Raw genomic sequence first — 19,406 nt, 5'->3', positions numbered from 1 at the left:
TTAATAGCTGTTACCAAGAATTTTAGAAGCCACCAAAATAGTAACTTGATAATTTAGAGAAAATATTTACGAAGAGAGAATGAATTTTCTTTCTTTCACTAAAGAATGTGCAAATATGCTTCATTTGGGTAAGGGACTGTAAGTAAAACAATTGAAATGAGAAATATCCCAGAGACTTTAGAAAAGTCAGATGTAAATGCTAAAGAGTAAGAAGTTTAGCTACACTACTTGTAAACACAATGCAAATTAATACAAGTGATTCTTTTCTAGTGATTTACTGTAGGAAATCTGAACAACCAAAAAAAGAAAATTCAGAAACTTCAATGGGTAACTAATTTTATGTTGGAAAGAAAAAAAATATATCTATTGGCTTAACTGTCATGAAATTTCTCATCCTACACCAGCTTTTAAATTGCAATGAGAAGCTCATCACAGCCTTCAACATACTGAGTGTTCAGGTGAAGGAAACCAACCACTGTTAGATAGAGTGTCATGGCAAAAAAGAGTGCTTTGATGAAGATATGGTATGAAAAATATTTAAAAGTATATTTGCTTTATAATAATTATTTTTTTATTTAGAACAGGATGCTTGTATTTTTATATTCAGAAAAGTATTTGAAAGTATTCTGGTAAACAGCCTTTGTTCTGTCATTTTTCCATAATTACTTCAAACTTGCTTGAGTAGAGATCTGGACAGTCTGCAGGTTCAAGCTCATTAAATGTGCAAAAGTATTTGAAGCTAAAATAATGAAAAATTCTCTTCCATTCAACAGAACCCAATTTTACGAAATGTCAGACTGTGATGAATAAAAAACCTCAAACCGATTACTTCTGAAACAGTGAAGGAATCTAATTCCCGAGCATCTGTTTTCAAAAATTACCCAGGAAATTTTTAACAAAGATCAAAATACAAAGACCAGCCAGCACCACTGTTACAAGTCTGTCAACAACCTCATTTATGAGCCTTCACCTTATCAAGCTCCTATGTGAGATGTTGCTTCTTCTCCTGATACATGTTCCCTTGACAAGCTCTGCCTGGCCTACATGTTCCAGCAGCAGGAGTGAAGGTGCAGGACCACGTTGTAACTGCAGCCCTGGGGCTTGCCGACACCCAGGAACTTGAGTGCACACGAGAGCCCTGAGGGCAAGCCATTGCCTCCTTCAGTCATCCAAAACTCAAACTTGAGTGTCCCAGTGGCATGACTTGGCACAGACGTGCACAGCATAATACGGCTTGATGCATCTCAGGGGACAAAAAGGCAGAGAGATCTTCTGATAGTGTAGTTTGTATTCAAAATGTTTGCTGGAGTATGAAGAGGAAGAAACAGAGAGGTTTTTCTCCCCCTCTGTAGTCTGGTGTTAGCAGCATCTATTCAAGGAGACCATTCTCCTGGTCTCCGAAGTCTCCCTTTCAGTTTGAGTACTAACTCAAACCTCTCCAAAACATGTTGCTTGCAGCCAAATGCTAACAAAACCTCAATTAAATTCCCAATTTGCTAACTATCAGTGTATCGGACTTTCAATCAAGTTTCACTTTATTCAACTGCCTGATCTATTCCAAAGTTTGCAGTAAGATAAAATGACTAGATGTGCTCAAATTACATTCTTACCTAATTCTTAACTATATGGATTAGACTGCAAGATACAGAAACATTAAACACTGAATTCAAACTTCTACAGCTTTGAAACTCTTAGATAAAGGCAAATGAAAGATAACATCCTACGCAAGCATAACTCAAGCATAACCTCTTGATCAAACAAAGGAGTTTCAAAGCCAATTTTAAGTCTGTTCTTTGCCTGGGCTCCGCATTTGACCTTTTAAAATTTAAAAAACACCTTCTTTTTACTGAAGAGCAGTACAGGTTCCTCAAACTATTTTGATATTTAGTTTGTTTTCTTGTCTGGTTTTAACTAAGTTGTCCTTTTATGTTCCAAATAATTCTCATTCATTAAATCAACCAGACTACCACTAAGATTAATATTAGTGTCTAGTGAACTTATGATCTGCTTCAGTTATTTATAGAATATCATGGTTTTGATCTGGTTTACAGTTGCTATTATGCAGGTAGTTTAATATTTATTCCAAATTATTATATGAGAACTGGATTAACATGTTGAAACTCAGAGTTATATCACATATCAATCTTCTCTTTTCAAGTCAACCAACCGCAGGGCTCATGATTGTTACAGGATATATTTTGAATTTACAGTGTTCTTTATCAATGTAGTGATACTATTATGTCCTCATACAGAATATATAGTAGACCATTTAACAGTGCATCCTCTGGAAAACTGACAAAGTAATTCTGTAGAATTTCCTCCCCCTGCCCCCAAAGTATAATCAGTGCATCAGAACATGAAAAATGCCCAAGTGTGTTAGAAAAGCTAGCCCAACAGATTGCCACCAACATTGCTCACAGGAGATGGTAATTAAGGGGAGCATGAAAGACTGGCCACTTCCTTTAGTCTGTTCACCTCCTACTCCCCCAGAATCCACTGTCATAAGATTAAGAATTTTATAGAGCTCAGTCATAGTATTTTCCTCCATAACCTTCTGTGGCCAGCAAACCTCAGACACTCAGAAACCATAATGTAAAAAAGTTTTAAATTATTTTACTATCTCTTACAGTTTCAACAAGTTCTCTTTACTTCTGGTATTGAGGAATTAGGTGATAACATTTTGTTCCACATTCAGTTTACCCACCACTTCGATTTTGTAAACCTCAGGCATGTCCCTCCTTGAAATTTCTCTCCAGATTGAAGATCGCCAGGTCCTTAGTCTCTCCTCAAAAGGCAGCCCTCCAAACCCTGGCTCCTTTTAGTTGCCTTCCCTCATCTATACTTTCTGTAAGTCCACCATACCCTTTGACATGCAGAGAGCAGATCTGCATACAGTACTCAACATGAGCATGCCACAATGTTCGATGGCAGCAAAAGAACATCATTTTTGTTTTATTCTCGATATTGTTACTGATGCTACCTAAAATTTTGGCTGCTTCTCCATACTGAGCCTGCAAACACTGTCAGTAATAACGCCAGGATCACTTTCTTGAGTTGTAACTGCCATTTGCAAGCTGAGCATCATGTAAACATGGTATAGACAGTTTCTCTGAAATATTCATTACTTCATATTCGTCTGTGATGAAGATCATCTGCCACTTGTTGCCCATCCACTCAGTTTTGGAGTTTCCTACTATCAGCTCAGTGTTTGACTACTTGAGAGAGCATTATGTTATGGGCATCCTTGGAAATGTCACTATACACCCCCTGTCTCCAACTAAATTCTCACATTCATGCACCTTACAAAAATATCTGTGTTGGTTTCTGTTACTACCCCTGCCACGCACACACACACTGATGAGGATGTCTGAATTTGGCTTAAGACATATGTCCAAAATAGAGTGTCTATTTTGCAGGATTATCAAAATCAATTTCTTCCATCTCGGTAAACAACAGCAAAATAGACTTTAGAGAAAATAAAATTTCCTTGTCATTTAAATAATGCTTAGCAACATTAGACTTGAATTTGAAATGACTGTCAGATTTCATTTCTGGAATCCATGCAATCACTAATTTCTTCCCACTTTCTTTATCTTGAGAGATGCTGAGCCAAAAAATTTAATAGAAAACAAAATTTCAGTTGATCACTACTCCTCTGAGCTACTGAGAATCAGCTTTCAAAGTAGAGCACAATGTGTTAACTACAAAGAATAAAACACAAAATTTATTAAAAAATTTAGAATCCGTTTTCTGATTTGCAGAAGGTTCTAAAATGTTAATATCTATTTTATTTTTCTTTGAAATTATTAAATGAAAATGTATTTTACCCAGTCTGCTCTCCTTTCAGTATAACTTTCTTCCATTATGGTTTTAAAATGTGGTTCCATTTTTTCATTCTCAAAATTGACTTAAACAAAAATCTTAGAATCCCCTTCATAATCATAACTTTTTTTTAACCATGAATGTTTTAATTTTAGGAAAACTGAAATGATCTAAGATATAAGCATGTTGGTTTAGGAGTTTGTTTGGAAAGTATTCTATTTAAAGCTATTCTGAAATAGAGGATTCAAAATATTTTAATTCACTTAGATCTAATATAATTTATATTATACTGATATATATAAATAAATTCACCACAGTACAAACACATGCAATGGCGTGACTATATTAGCTCTTTTGGACTGCAAGTAGAGGTCACTTCCCTCAACTTTTCCTGTTTGCCTCATGCTTTTTTCTTAATGAAAAATTAAGGCACTTTGGGTGACATGGGTTTAAAGTTGTAAAAAGAGACAACCTGACTGTACCCCAAACCAAATTAGGACAACTAATGAACAACTGAAAGATGCCAAAGCATAAGGGACATAAAAATCCCATGACACCAAGGCTATATGAAGACGGCAGCAGATAAGCTTATGGTCTTTTCATGACTAGGATCATCAGTAATTGAGACCTAGCTAGAACACGCCACATACTCCTGTCAAGTAGGTTTCTTTCCTTTGAAAATCTAGTCTGAGAGAGTGAAAAGATGAAGGAAAGAAGAAAAAGCATGTCTGACAGTCAGGAGCTAGACTGAGGGTAGGATCTGTTTCCAAAATCTGGGAGCAAATAGTGTCCCCTGGCTCTGACGCAGCCAGGAAGACCGGGTGACTAATAGAAGTGCAAACTCCTCTGTCCTGATGCACATGGGTCTCACTACAGTACATCAAAAGCATTTATGTCAGTTTAACACAACACTATCTGTATTCCTTCTAGAGCAATGCATTTATTCATGCAGAGTTCACTAACTGAGGTCTCTGCAATCATTGTCCTCAAAATTACACAAGATGTCATTCCAGAGGAAAACAAACCAACTGGTCAACAAACCAAACAGACCAAAAGGAGGAATGCATGTGCAAGTGTTTATTTAAGAACCTTCATCTAGGGAACATAACTGTATTATTCCCATTTAACAGATCCTAGGCTTCCTTAAAATATAGAATGTGACAAGAAATTCCATGTGTACTGCCTTGAGACAAAACAACATTCTGATACACACTTCTATTGATAAATGAAGGAAGGTACAATACCAATCTTTACTAGAACTGGAACATATTTCAGATTGTCAGAGAAAGCTCAACCACCAATCTCTTTCTTCTGAGTTGCGGAAGCAGCTTACAGGGCAATTAAAATGATGTGTTATTGTTTTGTTAGTGTTAGCACTTACATAAAAAGTTAAGGTTTGGAAACACAGATGGGTTTCCCTTGTACAAAAGAACAGATTTTAGTGTGATAAATAAAGGCCAAGGACTCCCTTGTGTAACAAGCAGCATTACCATCAACACCTGGAAATACAGCAGAAAGAAAAATTTAAGGGCCTGCTGTAGCTTCTGACAGTTGTAGCTTACTTGTTGCATCCGCTTCTCCTAACATGTTCCAAGTGAAACTTTAATCACGACTAAACTCAATAATAACCTTTCGGGACACCCTCTTAGCACTCCAGAGAACATTTTCACAGCTTTTGCCCCCCCCAGCTTTAAAGCAAAAAAATGGTACATGACACATCAGAAGTAACAAAACTATTGCACACTACTAGTTCTTCTGGTATACCTTTAGCACTCATTAATGTATCTCTGTAAGGAATATTCTGGATTTTTAAAAACATGTATGAAAAAGCTCTAGCAGTGACTGTATTTTAAAGCAGAATGTCATATAAATTTAGGCCTAGCATCTAGGTTAAGAACATATGCATTTATAAAACCTAGTATAAACAGCATTTTTTTTTTTTAATTGGAAATTCTTTTTTAAAGAAGTCAAACCATTTTTGTATTATCTGTAACTCAAACACTCTAGCTTCCTGTGACTGCATGAGAAAAAGAAATTGATCTGAAAGTGATTATAAATAACATTAAATTAACCAATCCATTCTTTTTATCCAACCTACAAAATACAGATGTTAATGGCATTAATAATGAGAAGTTAATTAGATTAGGATTAACTATCAATTAGCTAAGGTATTATTAGTATTACAGAGATATCTTTTAATGACACACTATCAAATAGAAAGATGACAGATCAACTGTAAATTCTGTAAATGAAGCTCCAATCTGTTCTACATTTAATCAAGCAATAATGTATGATTGTTTGGCTTTTTTTAAATATTATGAGAGGAATTATTAAAATGTGGAGTATCAAAGGGAGTGGTGGTCACTGACAGGAGTCAGTAGAAAAGAAGAAGTAAATAGATGATGGTGGATGTGAAGTTTAATTGCTGATAATTCATTATGAATATGAATATGAAAACTCCATTGAGAGTTGAGTTGCACCTTTGAACATTTAAACCAGAAGTAAATCTAAAATAACTAAAAATAATTTCACAATATTTTTGCTTTCTTTTAACCTACCTCTTTTTTTTCTCTACCAGCTGTCTGCAGATCTCCTGCCACCGGGTATTCAAACTTTCCAGTTGTTCCTTCAGCACCTTAGCATCTGCTGTTGATGACTGCTCAATAATCTCTTCACCAGTTATGTTCAATGTTTTGACAACAGTTTGCTGTTGCCCAATGCCATCCTGAAGCTCCTGCAAAATACCCAACACATACACATATTCATAAAAATGTCAAGCATGAAACAAAATGCTTCATCACATACTGTCCAGATGGAAAGAGGTGAAAGTCCTCTGAATTCCAAATGAAAAATCCAAAGGCAAGTAGACAGAAAGACATCTCATGTTTTTGTAACATATACCTTTCAGTGCATCTCTACAGCCTTTTTTCTGCTCCTGTATTCTTGTCTGTTAGAGATCATTACAGTAATATTCTGCAGATCAATTAGTAAGTAGAACTTGTGAACAGATTTAATTCTACACCCCCAAAGGTGTACACCATGTTTATTTAATAGTCTATGAAACACTGTAAAATTTAAAGTGCACAGCGTTTGGAGTTCCTATTAGGTATCAACCCAAATAAGCTATGTCGAGAAAACCAAGACTTCAGTACTTCTCCTGATTTCATTAAAGAACATGTTTATCTCCAGTTGTGAGAAGCCTGATAATCCATTCCCTCGTGGGTTTTGGGGGGTTTTTTGGTGGTGTTGGGGGAACTACTCTTCTAAGGAAAAGTATTACCTACATTGTTTCTACTTACACAACAAAATGAAAAACTACCAAAAGATAACCAGGACAGGCCATTTTTCAAGTTTTACTAAATGCATTGGGATACATATTCTACACCATTTATCATTAAAAAACTATCATATCTGTAGCTACCTTACCTCATGTTTAAAAACAACACAGTTCTGAATCTGTGGTTTAGATTTTAACACTGTATGCCTGCTTAAGAAAGTTCATATTTATAAATATGGAAATAAACTTTTTCATATTTTTCATCATCAGTAGAGCATGAGTACTTTTTTTCCTTGAATTCCTCAAAATGTACAAGCAGGGAAGTGTAAAATCATTTTCAACAGTTTACTGCTAAAATAAGCAGACACTGAAATAACTTCAACAGTCTGCACTGTGGGATTCATATTTATGATAGGTTTCACAATCTCTAGAAGTGTGTCTGAATCCTATCTACTTACAAGAGCTTTCAAGTAAGATGCTGAATCTACATTTTCTGGAAGAAACCAAATATTTTAGCATATCATACTCTGAAACAACATTATTTGCTTGTTTTCTCTTTCTAAACACATAATACAAATTACATAGCAAGTTAGTACATCTGCATATTAACATTAAATTAAATTTGGCCATGAACTGGTTAAAATTGGCAGGATACAGCTTTCCAGGAATGTAAAAGATTAACATAACTACTACTGATGCATTTTTATTTTTAATGTATCTTGTCCATTAGATCTTCAGGCATGAAGTTATGATTGAAAGTTGACAGACTTTAACACAACCACACCTCAGTTGCCAGCTACTAATTCATTAAACTGCAGCAAGTCAGTTGCATGCCCTATCCCAGCTTTTGCACAAATTTGACACAGACAGCTTCAACACCAACACCACTACGGCCTGGGGCACAGAGGTCAATGTCAGCTAGCCACTGAGGCATTTACCCACAGTCCTGGACAGGAGTCGTAGCTGTGGCAAAGGTTTGCACTGTTGACTAACTTATTGACTAAGCTTATACTTTCTGGCTGGTTTTCTTATAGTTTCTTTTAGGTTCTTACAGAAGAGAACTCCCCCACAATTATTCCTGTCTTTTGTACCTATTGGTAAAAACTGTTATTCTGGTTTTGGGCGGGTTTTCCAAACTATTTTCACATCTCATAGTTTAGAATAAAAGAGTAGCTGTGATGAGCGTGATGTTGCAGTAATCTGCATACTGTTTTATTATGTTTTGATAGGATGAGAAAACTTTTTCTGCTGGATTCTAGCAATCTACAGCAGTACAGTCACATCACATCAAGCTCCCAGCTGGCCCAAACTGTCCACAAATGTCCCAGTCCACTGCTTTGCCTGTGGAACATGTAAGATTTTAAGATACCATTGTAGCAGAAACTGCAAGATCTAAGACCCAGAAAAAGACCCAGAAAAGCCTCTTACTCTGAGGAATCAGATTTTCTTGTATTTCTGTGATGCACATTAATACGACAATATCTGGTCCAACCTTTGGCTGTTATATTCAGCTACATAATTCACTATTAGGAATAAATAGCAGTAATGGGCAGGTAGTTTGCCAAATGCAAATATTGTCTATTATTGAGATGCTGAAAAGTCATTGGTCTTTCAAGTACACACATCAGTTTTGGTGATGTCCAGCTTAAAATGAATATCTAGTTTTTGTACACATTCACTGCACTTCACATTGATTTTAGCACTAGATTCTTTGCATTATGCAGTAGGAAGCATTACACAGGTAAATCATAACAATAAGATGTATAGTCTGAGGAAAAATACATCACAGTAAGTGGCTTATTTCCAGTGAGGCACCTGAAACAATTGTACTATTGCATGTACCTGTATGAACTTAAGATCCATAGCACTTAGAAAAAAATAACTCAGAAGAAAGCTTCTACTTAAAGACAGCAGGACTGTCCATTTGGAATAGGACATCAAAGCAAGGAGAACAAAGAAGGGAAATTCTACTTCCTGAACTCCAAATATTTAGAATTAAAATTTTTAGAAATTAGCTTATCTCTGCACCAGCTTTTCTAAATGACAGTAATAATCACCAGTCAGTATACCATTATAAAGTGAAATGATAATTAAAAGCCCATTTAAATACTCTAGCTGAATCCTTTTCCTTCATTCACAGCATACACTCAAAAAAAAAAAAAAAAAAAAAAAGCAACTATTACATGATTTCCACACTTATTTCAACTGATACAAAATTAACCAAGGGAATTTTCTGATTTATCCCTGTGGCATATCATGCAATAGGTCTTATAAATTAAAAAAAGAAAATAGGTAGCTTAGTGGCAGAGATGGTCTTTGAACTTATGATCCCTAATGACAAAATGGGAACATAGCGCAGGATGCATAGGAAGGAGAAGGGTGAAACTTCCACCAGAATGTGAGGAGGATTCTGGCCATCTGGATTTCAGATCACCATAAAGAACCCAATTAATTATTATTTTTTTTCCCACTACTATATGCATTTGACACTTTTCACATGATTAAATGGAAACACATGTGTTGATGTTCCACAGCCTAAGAAAAATCAGATTTTTCTTGATACTGGGTACTGCACAAAGCACCGCAACCCATAAAGACATTTAAGTTTTTTTAAAAAGTATTTTTGTACAAAGTGGCGAAAGTGTTTTTAACTGTTTTGCTGAAAGTCATGGTTTCACACACTCATCCCAGATCTATGAACCACAAAGGTGCTTTTCACAATTTAAATTCAGTATCTAAAACCTGTCAACAGCTACAGTTCCCTATTCATTCCCCCTCTATCCTTGCCACACACCTGCATGAGGGCAAGGTGCTGCCAGAAGTTGCCTTCCACAACCTTACAGTTTATGGTGCTACAGAAGGAATATTGACACTGAATCAGCTTCTCATAGTTTCACTTGACATTTCACCCCTTCAAACAGAAACGGCAAAGAAAAAGGGCATGTTGCCCTTTGGATTCCCAGCTTACTCAGAAGGCCGTTTGAGATACTTATACTTGCAATTATACAGTTTCTAATCACTTTATGAACAGAGTGACCAAACAAATTGATTAAAAATGAGACGTTTATATAATATTTAAAATAAAACAACTCAGAAAAGACAAGACCATCATATTCATACACACAGAGCTAATCACAATTTTGAGTGGATTGCAGATACTTCTATGTATTCAGCATGTTGCATTTTTTAGCTACTAAGAAAAGCAGATAATATAAATGCCCATCACTTCAATTTTTCTTTCTTATGATTCCCAAGCATAAGTAAACCAGGAATGCCATATCATTAAAGTAAGGTTTAAATATTCTCTCAGACTAAAAATTGCAAAAGCAGTATATTAAAGGACTTTTACCTCTCATACAGATGATTTTACACTTTGATAATGATCTCAACTAATTTAGTATGATAATTTAAAACTGCCAAGACATTCATATGATGCTTCTTTGCTTCAATAGTTCTGTTTTTTTTTTTTTATTTTCCAAGATTTACCTAAAATCAGAAATTACATACACTCTTTCAGAAAACTTCCAGGTGGAACAGAAGCAAAAAAGAAATATGTGGTAAACAAGGGAAAATCCTCACCCAAGTCAATAGGGCTGTTTCTGCAGTAGCAGAAACATAATCAGCTTGAAAACTCTGACCTAGTTCACTATTGGTTTTCATTTTTGTTCTCACTTGTACTTTCTGGTCCTAGAAGCAACAGCTTATTGACAACACAAGACCAGCTGCGTTATGATTTTTTTTTTTAATCAAACATTAAAAAAAAGAAATGGGGGAAAAAGGGGGAAACTGGAAGGAGAAATTCCCAAAGAAATTTAATGTGACACTTTCAGCATTATTTCTGACATGTATTTCAGCATTATTTCTGGTATGTAGAACACTATTTCAGTTGTACCTCCCAACATTCAGAGGTTTCTGCATCAATATTAGCAGTTCTGTGACTTGTAAAGCTGTTCTTGAGATAATTATGCAGTATAATGAATATCAATAAACAAATCACAACTGGTTGTGACAAAGTTGACAAAAGCTGTTAGTAACACTATTTTTCTTTAGAAAATACTTTCCAATTACATCATATGTTGCTTTTCTAAGAAAATTAAAGGTCTGAGAGACCCTAAATCTACTGACATTTCTATTATCATCTTCGCAATGGCTTTCAGTTCATACCTTAAATAAATATGAAGTCAGAATCCCCTAAGAGAGAGAACAAGAATATCTAACACTAAACACATTTGTCTTCCCTCTCATATTTTTAAAATTTCCTTCTAATACTGCTTTTCCTTTTATTAATTTTCTGTTGAATTGCTCAGTAGTTTTACTGTTCATTGTCATTTTATTTCTCATTCTGTTTTTTCTTTTTTACCCTCTCCTAGTCAGTCCTGTGGCTTTCCTTCCCCTAACTACAACCAAAGATCAATAAAACCTTGCAGTAGTGGAGATCCTAGAGCTAGTCCTATTTGCAAGCTTGCTGCACATCACTACAAAGATAAGCATTTTGTGTTTTGGGGGTTGCTATCCTTGTGTTTATGGACTTCTGTCCATTTAAGTTTGCTTTCACTGTTATACCACTTTTTTTCTTTTAATCTTCTTTCCATAATACATTTAATTTTATGAACTGTATGATTCAAGGAGTCAAAGGAACTTTCTCCTTAATGTGGACGATCACTGTATGCCTTGAAGTCAGGTTGTTCACACAGTGATGCTCAGTTTAATGACATCTAAGAGTTACACTAAGAGTTACACTGCACAGATTTCTACACAACTGTGCACATGGATTTTAGAGACATTTTCATGTATCAAGCTCCAGAAGGTATCAGTTTTAGATACCTAAGGATGCCTGCACTTTGTGAGGAGCAGGTTGATTTTTGTGAATCACCTTGTAACACGCACATCTGAAAAGCAACGTGTCCCTGTTGATTCAATCACAGTATTTTACCTATGAAAATGAATGCGAACAATACGCTCACCAGAAAGGTTCCTGACCGACATTTGATATTCTTTTTAAAGCCCTGACTGTGCCTTCTTCTTGGTTAAGAGAGCTGCCAGTAACCTTATTTTGCCAAGAACAATAAATAAACAAATAAAACTGACAAAAAATTATTTTGTCAAATCCAATCCTACATCAGGCAATTTTGTCTACTACATAAACAATATATCGTTATAAAAAGTTATGGTACTTCAGTTTTATAGAATTTTTTTATTTAAAACAGTAGTTTTTTGTGGTTTTTTTTTTTTTAATGGACACTTACTAACAGTACAATAACTATGATGTGATAATACTACTACACATTTGCTTAATCTACCATCATCGATATCATGAAGATTTAGTTAGACTTTATGTAATTTTTTCCTGAGAAACTAAACTTTTTGTAGACAAAGGGAAATAACTCATATAATTAGTTAAACAATTTGTCAAGCAATTTTAAATATGTTACACAGTCACATCCCCAGTTGCCACCATTTTTCCTGATGCCTTTCACAATGCTTATGACACCTGACCAGCCAATACGACAAAAAGATAAATTATCGGTTCAGATAGATTCCTGGTACTAATTAAAATAGTAAAAAAGAGGAAGATCTGAGTGGATGAGGATTAGAAGTAAACCAGTTTAATTGCTTTTCCCATATTATGTAAATTAAATATTCATCAGAGTCCTTACTCACTTACCTAGGCGGGTACCAGAATGGCATAATTTCTTTGACTTTATTTGTTATTTTTTAGTTAACTTGTATATATATCATGCAACTCTTTATGCAATCTCATTTCCTCTTGTCACTGAATGAAATAGCATTTTACTGTTAAACTTAATCAGAAACTATTCTATTAGCAATCTTACCAGCACTTTCCTCTTTTCATTACAGTAGACAAACATGCTTAACAATAATTTATTGTTATGGAAAAGCCCTGTAGCAACATGAAGAAATACCACAAACAAGCTAATTTCTTTCAGAGTCACTAGCTGGCACAAAATGTTTTAAGAAAAAAATATTGTATTGCCTTTCCTTAAGTCAGGGGAAGCTACAGATCCTAAAAACATGTAAAGGTACTATGTACCACTTCCAGAAATCTGTAGTCTTGAATTTGATGTTAATGTGCTATTCTTCAGTCATTTACATAAATTTCTCCTCTGCCTTAAACTGTATAAAAGCATAAGGTTGACATAAGAGTTTCTATCCAGATGCAACAATATAAATCAGAGAACTGTGCAAACATTTGGAGGAAAACTATCCCCAAAACAATTTGCTAGCATTTGGTTGCCAGAATTAATTTATCCATTAAGAGTATGTACCTCTGTTCAAGATTCTATTAGAAATAAGGAAGAAATTAATTTTCCAGGCAGTTAAATCACATTGATTTAATCTGGAGACACATTACTGGCACTTTGTTAGGATTAAAACAATCAACAAAAAGTATTTGTTGTTTTCTAGCTGTTTTGTTATAAGAAGCTATGCAATCTTCATTGTTTTGTGTGCATTGTGTTTGTTATTGTGTTATTATGAATTATGGAATCTCAGGGCAGCTGATGGAGAGGGAAGAGGCAAAAAAACAGTAAAAAGTTGAAGGCAATGTTTACTAAGAAGTTGACAATAATTTATAGCAAAATGTTTTCTTCTTAGCATAAATTATAGGAATTATTATGGTTTGAATATTACTATCAGCTCTGTGAAAAGAGAAGCATTTGAAAGACTCAACAGTAGGCTCTGGCCAGATTCCACATATAAAGCAGAACTGGGTGAGTTTTGTCAGTTGTGCTGGGTTTGTACATGAACTGTACATGAGAAACCAAAGGAAAAGAAAATTGCTGCAGATCTGTTTTCTGAGTAAACAATAAATATTGTAAAATAACAAGGAGATTTCATTCTCCCTTTGACTAAAATTGTTGATAGAATTATTTATGGTGTAAGCAACAGTTTGTATAAAGAGTTTATGAAGAATATAAAAATTTTGCTTGATTTGGTATGCCAACTGCGTGGTTGGAAAGCCTTAGGAAACTATTATTCCATCCTCCTTTGTATATTATTTATTTTTTCTATATTCTGATGTTGTTTATTTAGAAAAACACAAGATCCAGTGTTGCCCCAGATGCATTGTTGACGGTCCATGACTGCTACTGTACACAAAGAAATGTGGGTAAAATGCAACTCCACAACTGTACATATTAACAAATTAAATGGAGATATACAACTTCTCATATTCTGCTAAAAACTACGAATCAGAAAGATTCCCATACCTGTTTGAAAGTTTTAATACCTTCCAGAGTTTATCCCTTGACTGTGTCTCTTCTTCTAGAAACAGTGACAAATTCATTCTCCACAAAACAAGGCATAAATGCTGAAATTCCTGTATTTTACTTCGACAAATTCCGCAGTCTAGCCTGATGTCCTTCATAAAGCAGTAGTCTACTGTACTTTAATAGCCTAGTAACTTCACACTTCAGCTTGCTGCAGTAATTCCAGGTTCTTGTCACTGCTGCCTGTGCTACTATCAACTATATCTCCAAATGCTTCTCCAGTTCTTACTAATACTTAATGAATTATCCTTCATAATTCTTGAGAGGCATTTATCACCCAATAGGACTTGTGACTATGAATTTCACCAAGGTAAGAATCTGGTTAATAAGATCAAGCAAAAGTTTTGTCTGGTTACCTGTTCACCATAATAAAAATAAGATAACCTGAAATTGTCTCTTCCTCTAATGGAAATTTCTCATACCTTTAACTCCACAGTGGTAAGAAAGGAAAGAGGAGGTCAGTGCTTGCAAACTGAGATTTTCCCTCATGAACACCTACTGCAATGAATCTATTTTGAAGACATTAATCAACTTTGTGTCAATTTCCTTGCTTCTCAGAATGATCCAGCTTGGAGCTTAGAATAAATTGATATTGGCTCTTGAATACCTTCTGATTACCACCACTAAGTAACTATGGTTCTAAAAGCTGCCTCCTACCCCTGACCAAAGACATTCCGAAAATCTGTTTGTTACAGTTTTGTTTTTGCTCTCCTTTATCCATGCCTGGACAAAAAGTCACAAAGCACTCTCTGGACCTTAGAAGCATTGAAAAAAGAGATTATTGGTTCAGATGAGAGGTGACCTTGTCAGTTTAGTCATTTTATTAAAAATTATTTAGATAAACAGCATTGTCTTCAAATGCTGAAACTTTGTAATCAAACTAATTCCTTGAGATTTTATATTCGTCAGGGGATTAATTAAAAAAAACCCACATCTCTTTCCTATTATTTCCAGTGAGATATAATTGTTAAAATGGGCCATATTCCTTTAAATTTACATTTCACATCCCTTTGTAATGTGACACAAAATTGTGATTAAAGTCATTTCAGTACCAAACTGTAAAGTACATGACCAGAGGTCTGTTTGGTGTTTCTAATCCAAATGACACAGTTGCTTCTCATTGGTATATTAATTCAATTTAATTTTAGAACTGATTTAGAAATACTGCAGGGAGAAAGAAGAGAATTTTTTTTTCCTGCAAATCTCCACTGATATTGCATACTAACTGTAATGCCTCAGGTTAAATACATAAAATTGAACTGTAAGTCCAAAAACCTACTCACTGATTTTGTAGCACGCATGTATAAGACTGAAATATGTTAATTTCCATATTGATGTAGCACCAAAATGTAAAGACAAGCCTCTGTCAAACAACTTTTCCATTCACCTCTACACATAATAGTACTAAGTTGGGACTATGGCCTGACTTGATACCATGTTTCATTTGCAATTTCTGGTATTTACAACATTTTGATATTTTACCTGCTCTGCAAAGTTGTAACTGAGCAAACAATGTCATTGATAAGAAAAAATGTGTCCTCCACCTTCAATCTCCTTCCAGCTATCACAAATCAAACCACTCACATAATATGTCCCAGTATATTAAAAATAACAACATGGCCTAGTTTCTTCAAACATAGCCTATTCTTAAGTTTTCAAGGACATCAGTAATACTGATGGCATTACCTTAATATCAGGCCAGTTTTTTTAGCCAAGTGATTTTATTTCAATGCAATGTGAACACAGTTCTTAATTTTCTGCCATATTTAAATCAAGTGATTTTTCTTCAATTAAAAAGATAGTTACTACACTTTTACGATTTCATAGCTTTTCCAGTTCTTACAAAAATATCCATACTCTTGCATAAGACAAGTTATTTCCTATATACCTGCTGTGCTTCAAAAACTAGAAAGCTTCAAGTTGCTTTCCTCTGGAATCTACACCTTGAAAGTACCACCCCTAGCCTTTAACTGAGCAACACTGGAATGAGTATGTATTCCTCAGCATCCTGTTTTCCTTTCAGTCATGATATTTAAGCTGTTATATATTACCTCTTTCTTTTTAAATTACTAGATTGCCATTTGTCAGTGCCTCTTGCTATGAAAAAACAACAACCACCTGTTACATAAAAGTAGCAGACTGGAAATACTGAACAAACTATATATGTATTGACTCTCTAGTGCTGGTCATTTATAGCCTCCTTTAAGACAAACTACTGCAGATATTGCCCCCTTCAAGCATTTGGGAGACTATTTATATAACCTTCACTTTCTGAGTTTTCATCCACATCTTCCACACTTCATTTCAAAGCAAGTTAAAATAGTATATACGGGTTTTTTTCAATCAGAAAATCTGTGTGTATTTATTCTACATCACTAATATTTAAAAAAAAAAAAAAAATTTGACAGGCATGAGAAATGTTTCCATATACTTTTTTATTCTATGGAAACTGTGCAAAATCAGTCACATATCAGATAAGAGAGGAAGACCCACCAATAATCATGTTGTGGCTGCTTTTAAGAAAAAATAATAGCAAAAGGATTTGGACTAGTGGTCAGTGTACACTGACTTGACTGCAACTGTAGCAAGTCATAAAGGAATAAATGTATCCTGGGCCATATCCAGCCTGCAAAAGAGGCTTCCCAGTTGTGGAGAATTACCATGATAGGTAAGAGGATGAGTCAGTTTAAGCTTACAACTGTTTATGTACAGAGAGCTTCAAGTACAAAGCAAGTAAAATGGTATTAGGTATGTACCATGTACAACCTCACTTAATTTACCTGTTATACATCGTTGCATTATGGCTTTGCATTACAGCAATATGAACAAACCACAGGTACTGCTTCAATGAGATAATTTAGGCAAGACTCAAATATTGCCTGAAATTACAATTAGGTTAAAAACAGAACAAAATAAGAGAAGCCAGCAGAAACACTAGTTTGTTTTTGTTTTTCTTTTTTTTTTTTCTTTTTTTTTTTAAAAAAAAAAAAAAAAGAGGAAAAAGCCTGATTATAGCAACAAAGTTATTTCCCTGCCTTGCAGTAGAAGTATAATATAGCATAAGGTCAACCATCTTGACCTTAAGACAGACCCAAAAATCTCTACCAAATAACTTAGCAGAGGATTTTGGCAGCCAGAATTATTTGTCCACCTTCTACTTCTCCTCCTCCTGTCACCATTAAGGCAGCATTTGCCCCAAGCCTCTGAACAAGGCTAACTGGTGGGAGAATGTCAGTGGCAAGGGACAGATGACAAACTGACAAACCAACTGGTTTGTAAGCAGCTATCATGTCATCTTCTTTCTTCCTCTGTTTTGATTTTGCTGTTCCTTCCTTTGCCTTTCATATCTCCACCAACTCTGGATTTCTCAGAGCTGTTGCTTCAGCTCTTATAGTGCTGAGGAGAGGCTTTCTGTCCCAATTGAGTCATATTAATTTAAGGAGACTGGCTTTACTCCCTACAATAACCACAGGGGTGTTTCTCTACCCCTGCTACACTCTATTTTCTTCAGTATCTAATAGACTTAGCCTGGGTATCCATCTTATTCCTTCTTCAGAGCATAATTATAGCATTTGGGGTCTGATCTTTCATTAATTCAAATGCTTTCCTAAGCATGCCAGTGTTGTTACTCAAGGGATATCTGATTTACATATTTCCATAATTTAATTTCTGATTGCTAAATTCATCAGCTTGCTTCAAAGTAGTTGATATTATAAACATAGTAAGACTTTCAGGAACTGATGTTCATTGCATATTTAATGCTAATATATTTTTCTCAGCACAGCACCACATTTTCAAAATATGAATCAATATGTTTATTAGAAAATTTACTTTCAGTGAAAAACATGCATCTTGACATCCTGATCTTTTAGGTGAAGAGAAGCAGGCTGAGTTTTAAACATCAAGGCTTAGAAATAAAAATATTTTCTTTTTCTTCTTTTTTTCGGCAACAAAGCAATACATTAAGCACTTTATCAACAAGCAATGATTCCACTAAAATAAAATCAACTGTGATGGGCACTAGGTACTCTCCACTGGACAACAATTAACTTCAAGTTTGGTGCTCTCACCTCTTCAACCAGAGGTAATATTGAAATAGTTGTAACAAATCTGAGAGAAATATGTGTTGAGATCAGAGGAATGCCAGGCTAAGGATGGGGACCCAGGAAGCAAAAAAACCTAGGCCTGAATAGTAATTCAAGAAACATTACTTCTCTTTCTGAATATGTGTCACTATTTCATAGACTTGTTACAAACACAAATGAAAAAAAGATTGTTTACATTTTTTTCTCTACTGAAATATTTAATGAAGTTATGCTGGTTTACTAGAGATTTCACCCATAGAGATGTATGAAGCAGAAACGTGAAGTTGTAAGTTGTTTAACGTGTTCAGCTTCCCTGGCTCATGGGTGCTGAGAGCACTCTGTAATACTCTGAACAGGGTTCCAGCAAAGTAGCTTTGGGGAAAAAAAGCCTTGTACTTCTGTCAAGTAACATTGCATGGGGAAGACACATACCAAATTAAGTAAAAATCAGACTTCTTTTTGGTTTCTAAGGGTAATGTATAATGTCTGCTTCCAAATTTCTAAAACTTTAATAACTAAGCATAGTCATGAGTACAGTTTTCCATGTTTAGAAAGGATGAGGCATAATTAAACCAGTGCTATTTACAACTCATTATTATGATATCCAATCACTATCTGTGGTATCATCTGAGAATGAAAGCAATATGCCAGGCTACATTAATACTAGATATTAACACTAGATTATTTTAATAAAGTGTGAATTCAGTTTGTAATAGTGTTATAATAATAGATAATATTGATCACTACCTTCTAATTTTATCTGCAGGATGCTACACACATGAAAACCACTGCTTTTTACCAAAAAAATTGATTTTATTTAGGGAATTTTGTGGAGTTCCAATTCTATTCATAAATTTCTACACTTAAATTTTACACTGAATTTTTATGCTGGGACATAGTTTCAATCACAATATTTAATTTTACTTTTAAACA

At 34.7% G+C, this 19,406-nt stretch overlaps 1 protein-coding gene across 10 annotated transcripts in view; it reads right to left on the bottom strand.

Annotated features, from left to right (window-relative positions):
- DMD (dystrophin) overlaps positions 1 to 19,406 on the bottom strand; it is a 1,145,544-nt gene that overhangs the window by 437,913 nt on the left and 688,225 nt on the right. For all 10 annotated transcript variants that reach the window (XM_074858566.1, XM_074858564.1, XM_074858568.1 and 7 more), the window contains one exon: positions 6,381 to 6,556. In XM_074858566.1, the coding sequence (XP_074714667.1) occupies positions 6,381 to 6,556 (176 nt within the window). The remainder of the gene's footprint in view (positions 1 to 6,380; positions 6,557 to 19,406) is intronic.

The sequence above is a fragment of the Strix uralensis genome, chromosome 2 (assembly GCF_047716275.1).
Source record: "Strix uralensis isolate ZFMK-TIS-50842 chromosome 2, bStrUra1, whole genome shotgun sequence".
Taxonomy (NCBI): Eukaryota; Metazoa; Chordata; class Aves; order Strigiformes; family Strigidae; genus Strix; species Strix uralensis.
Note: the sequence above shows the minus strand (reverse complement) of the source record. Positions and strands in the feature narration are given on the sequence as shown.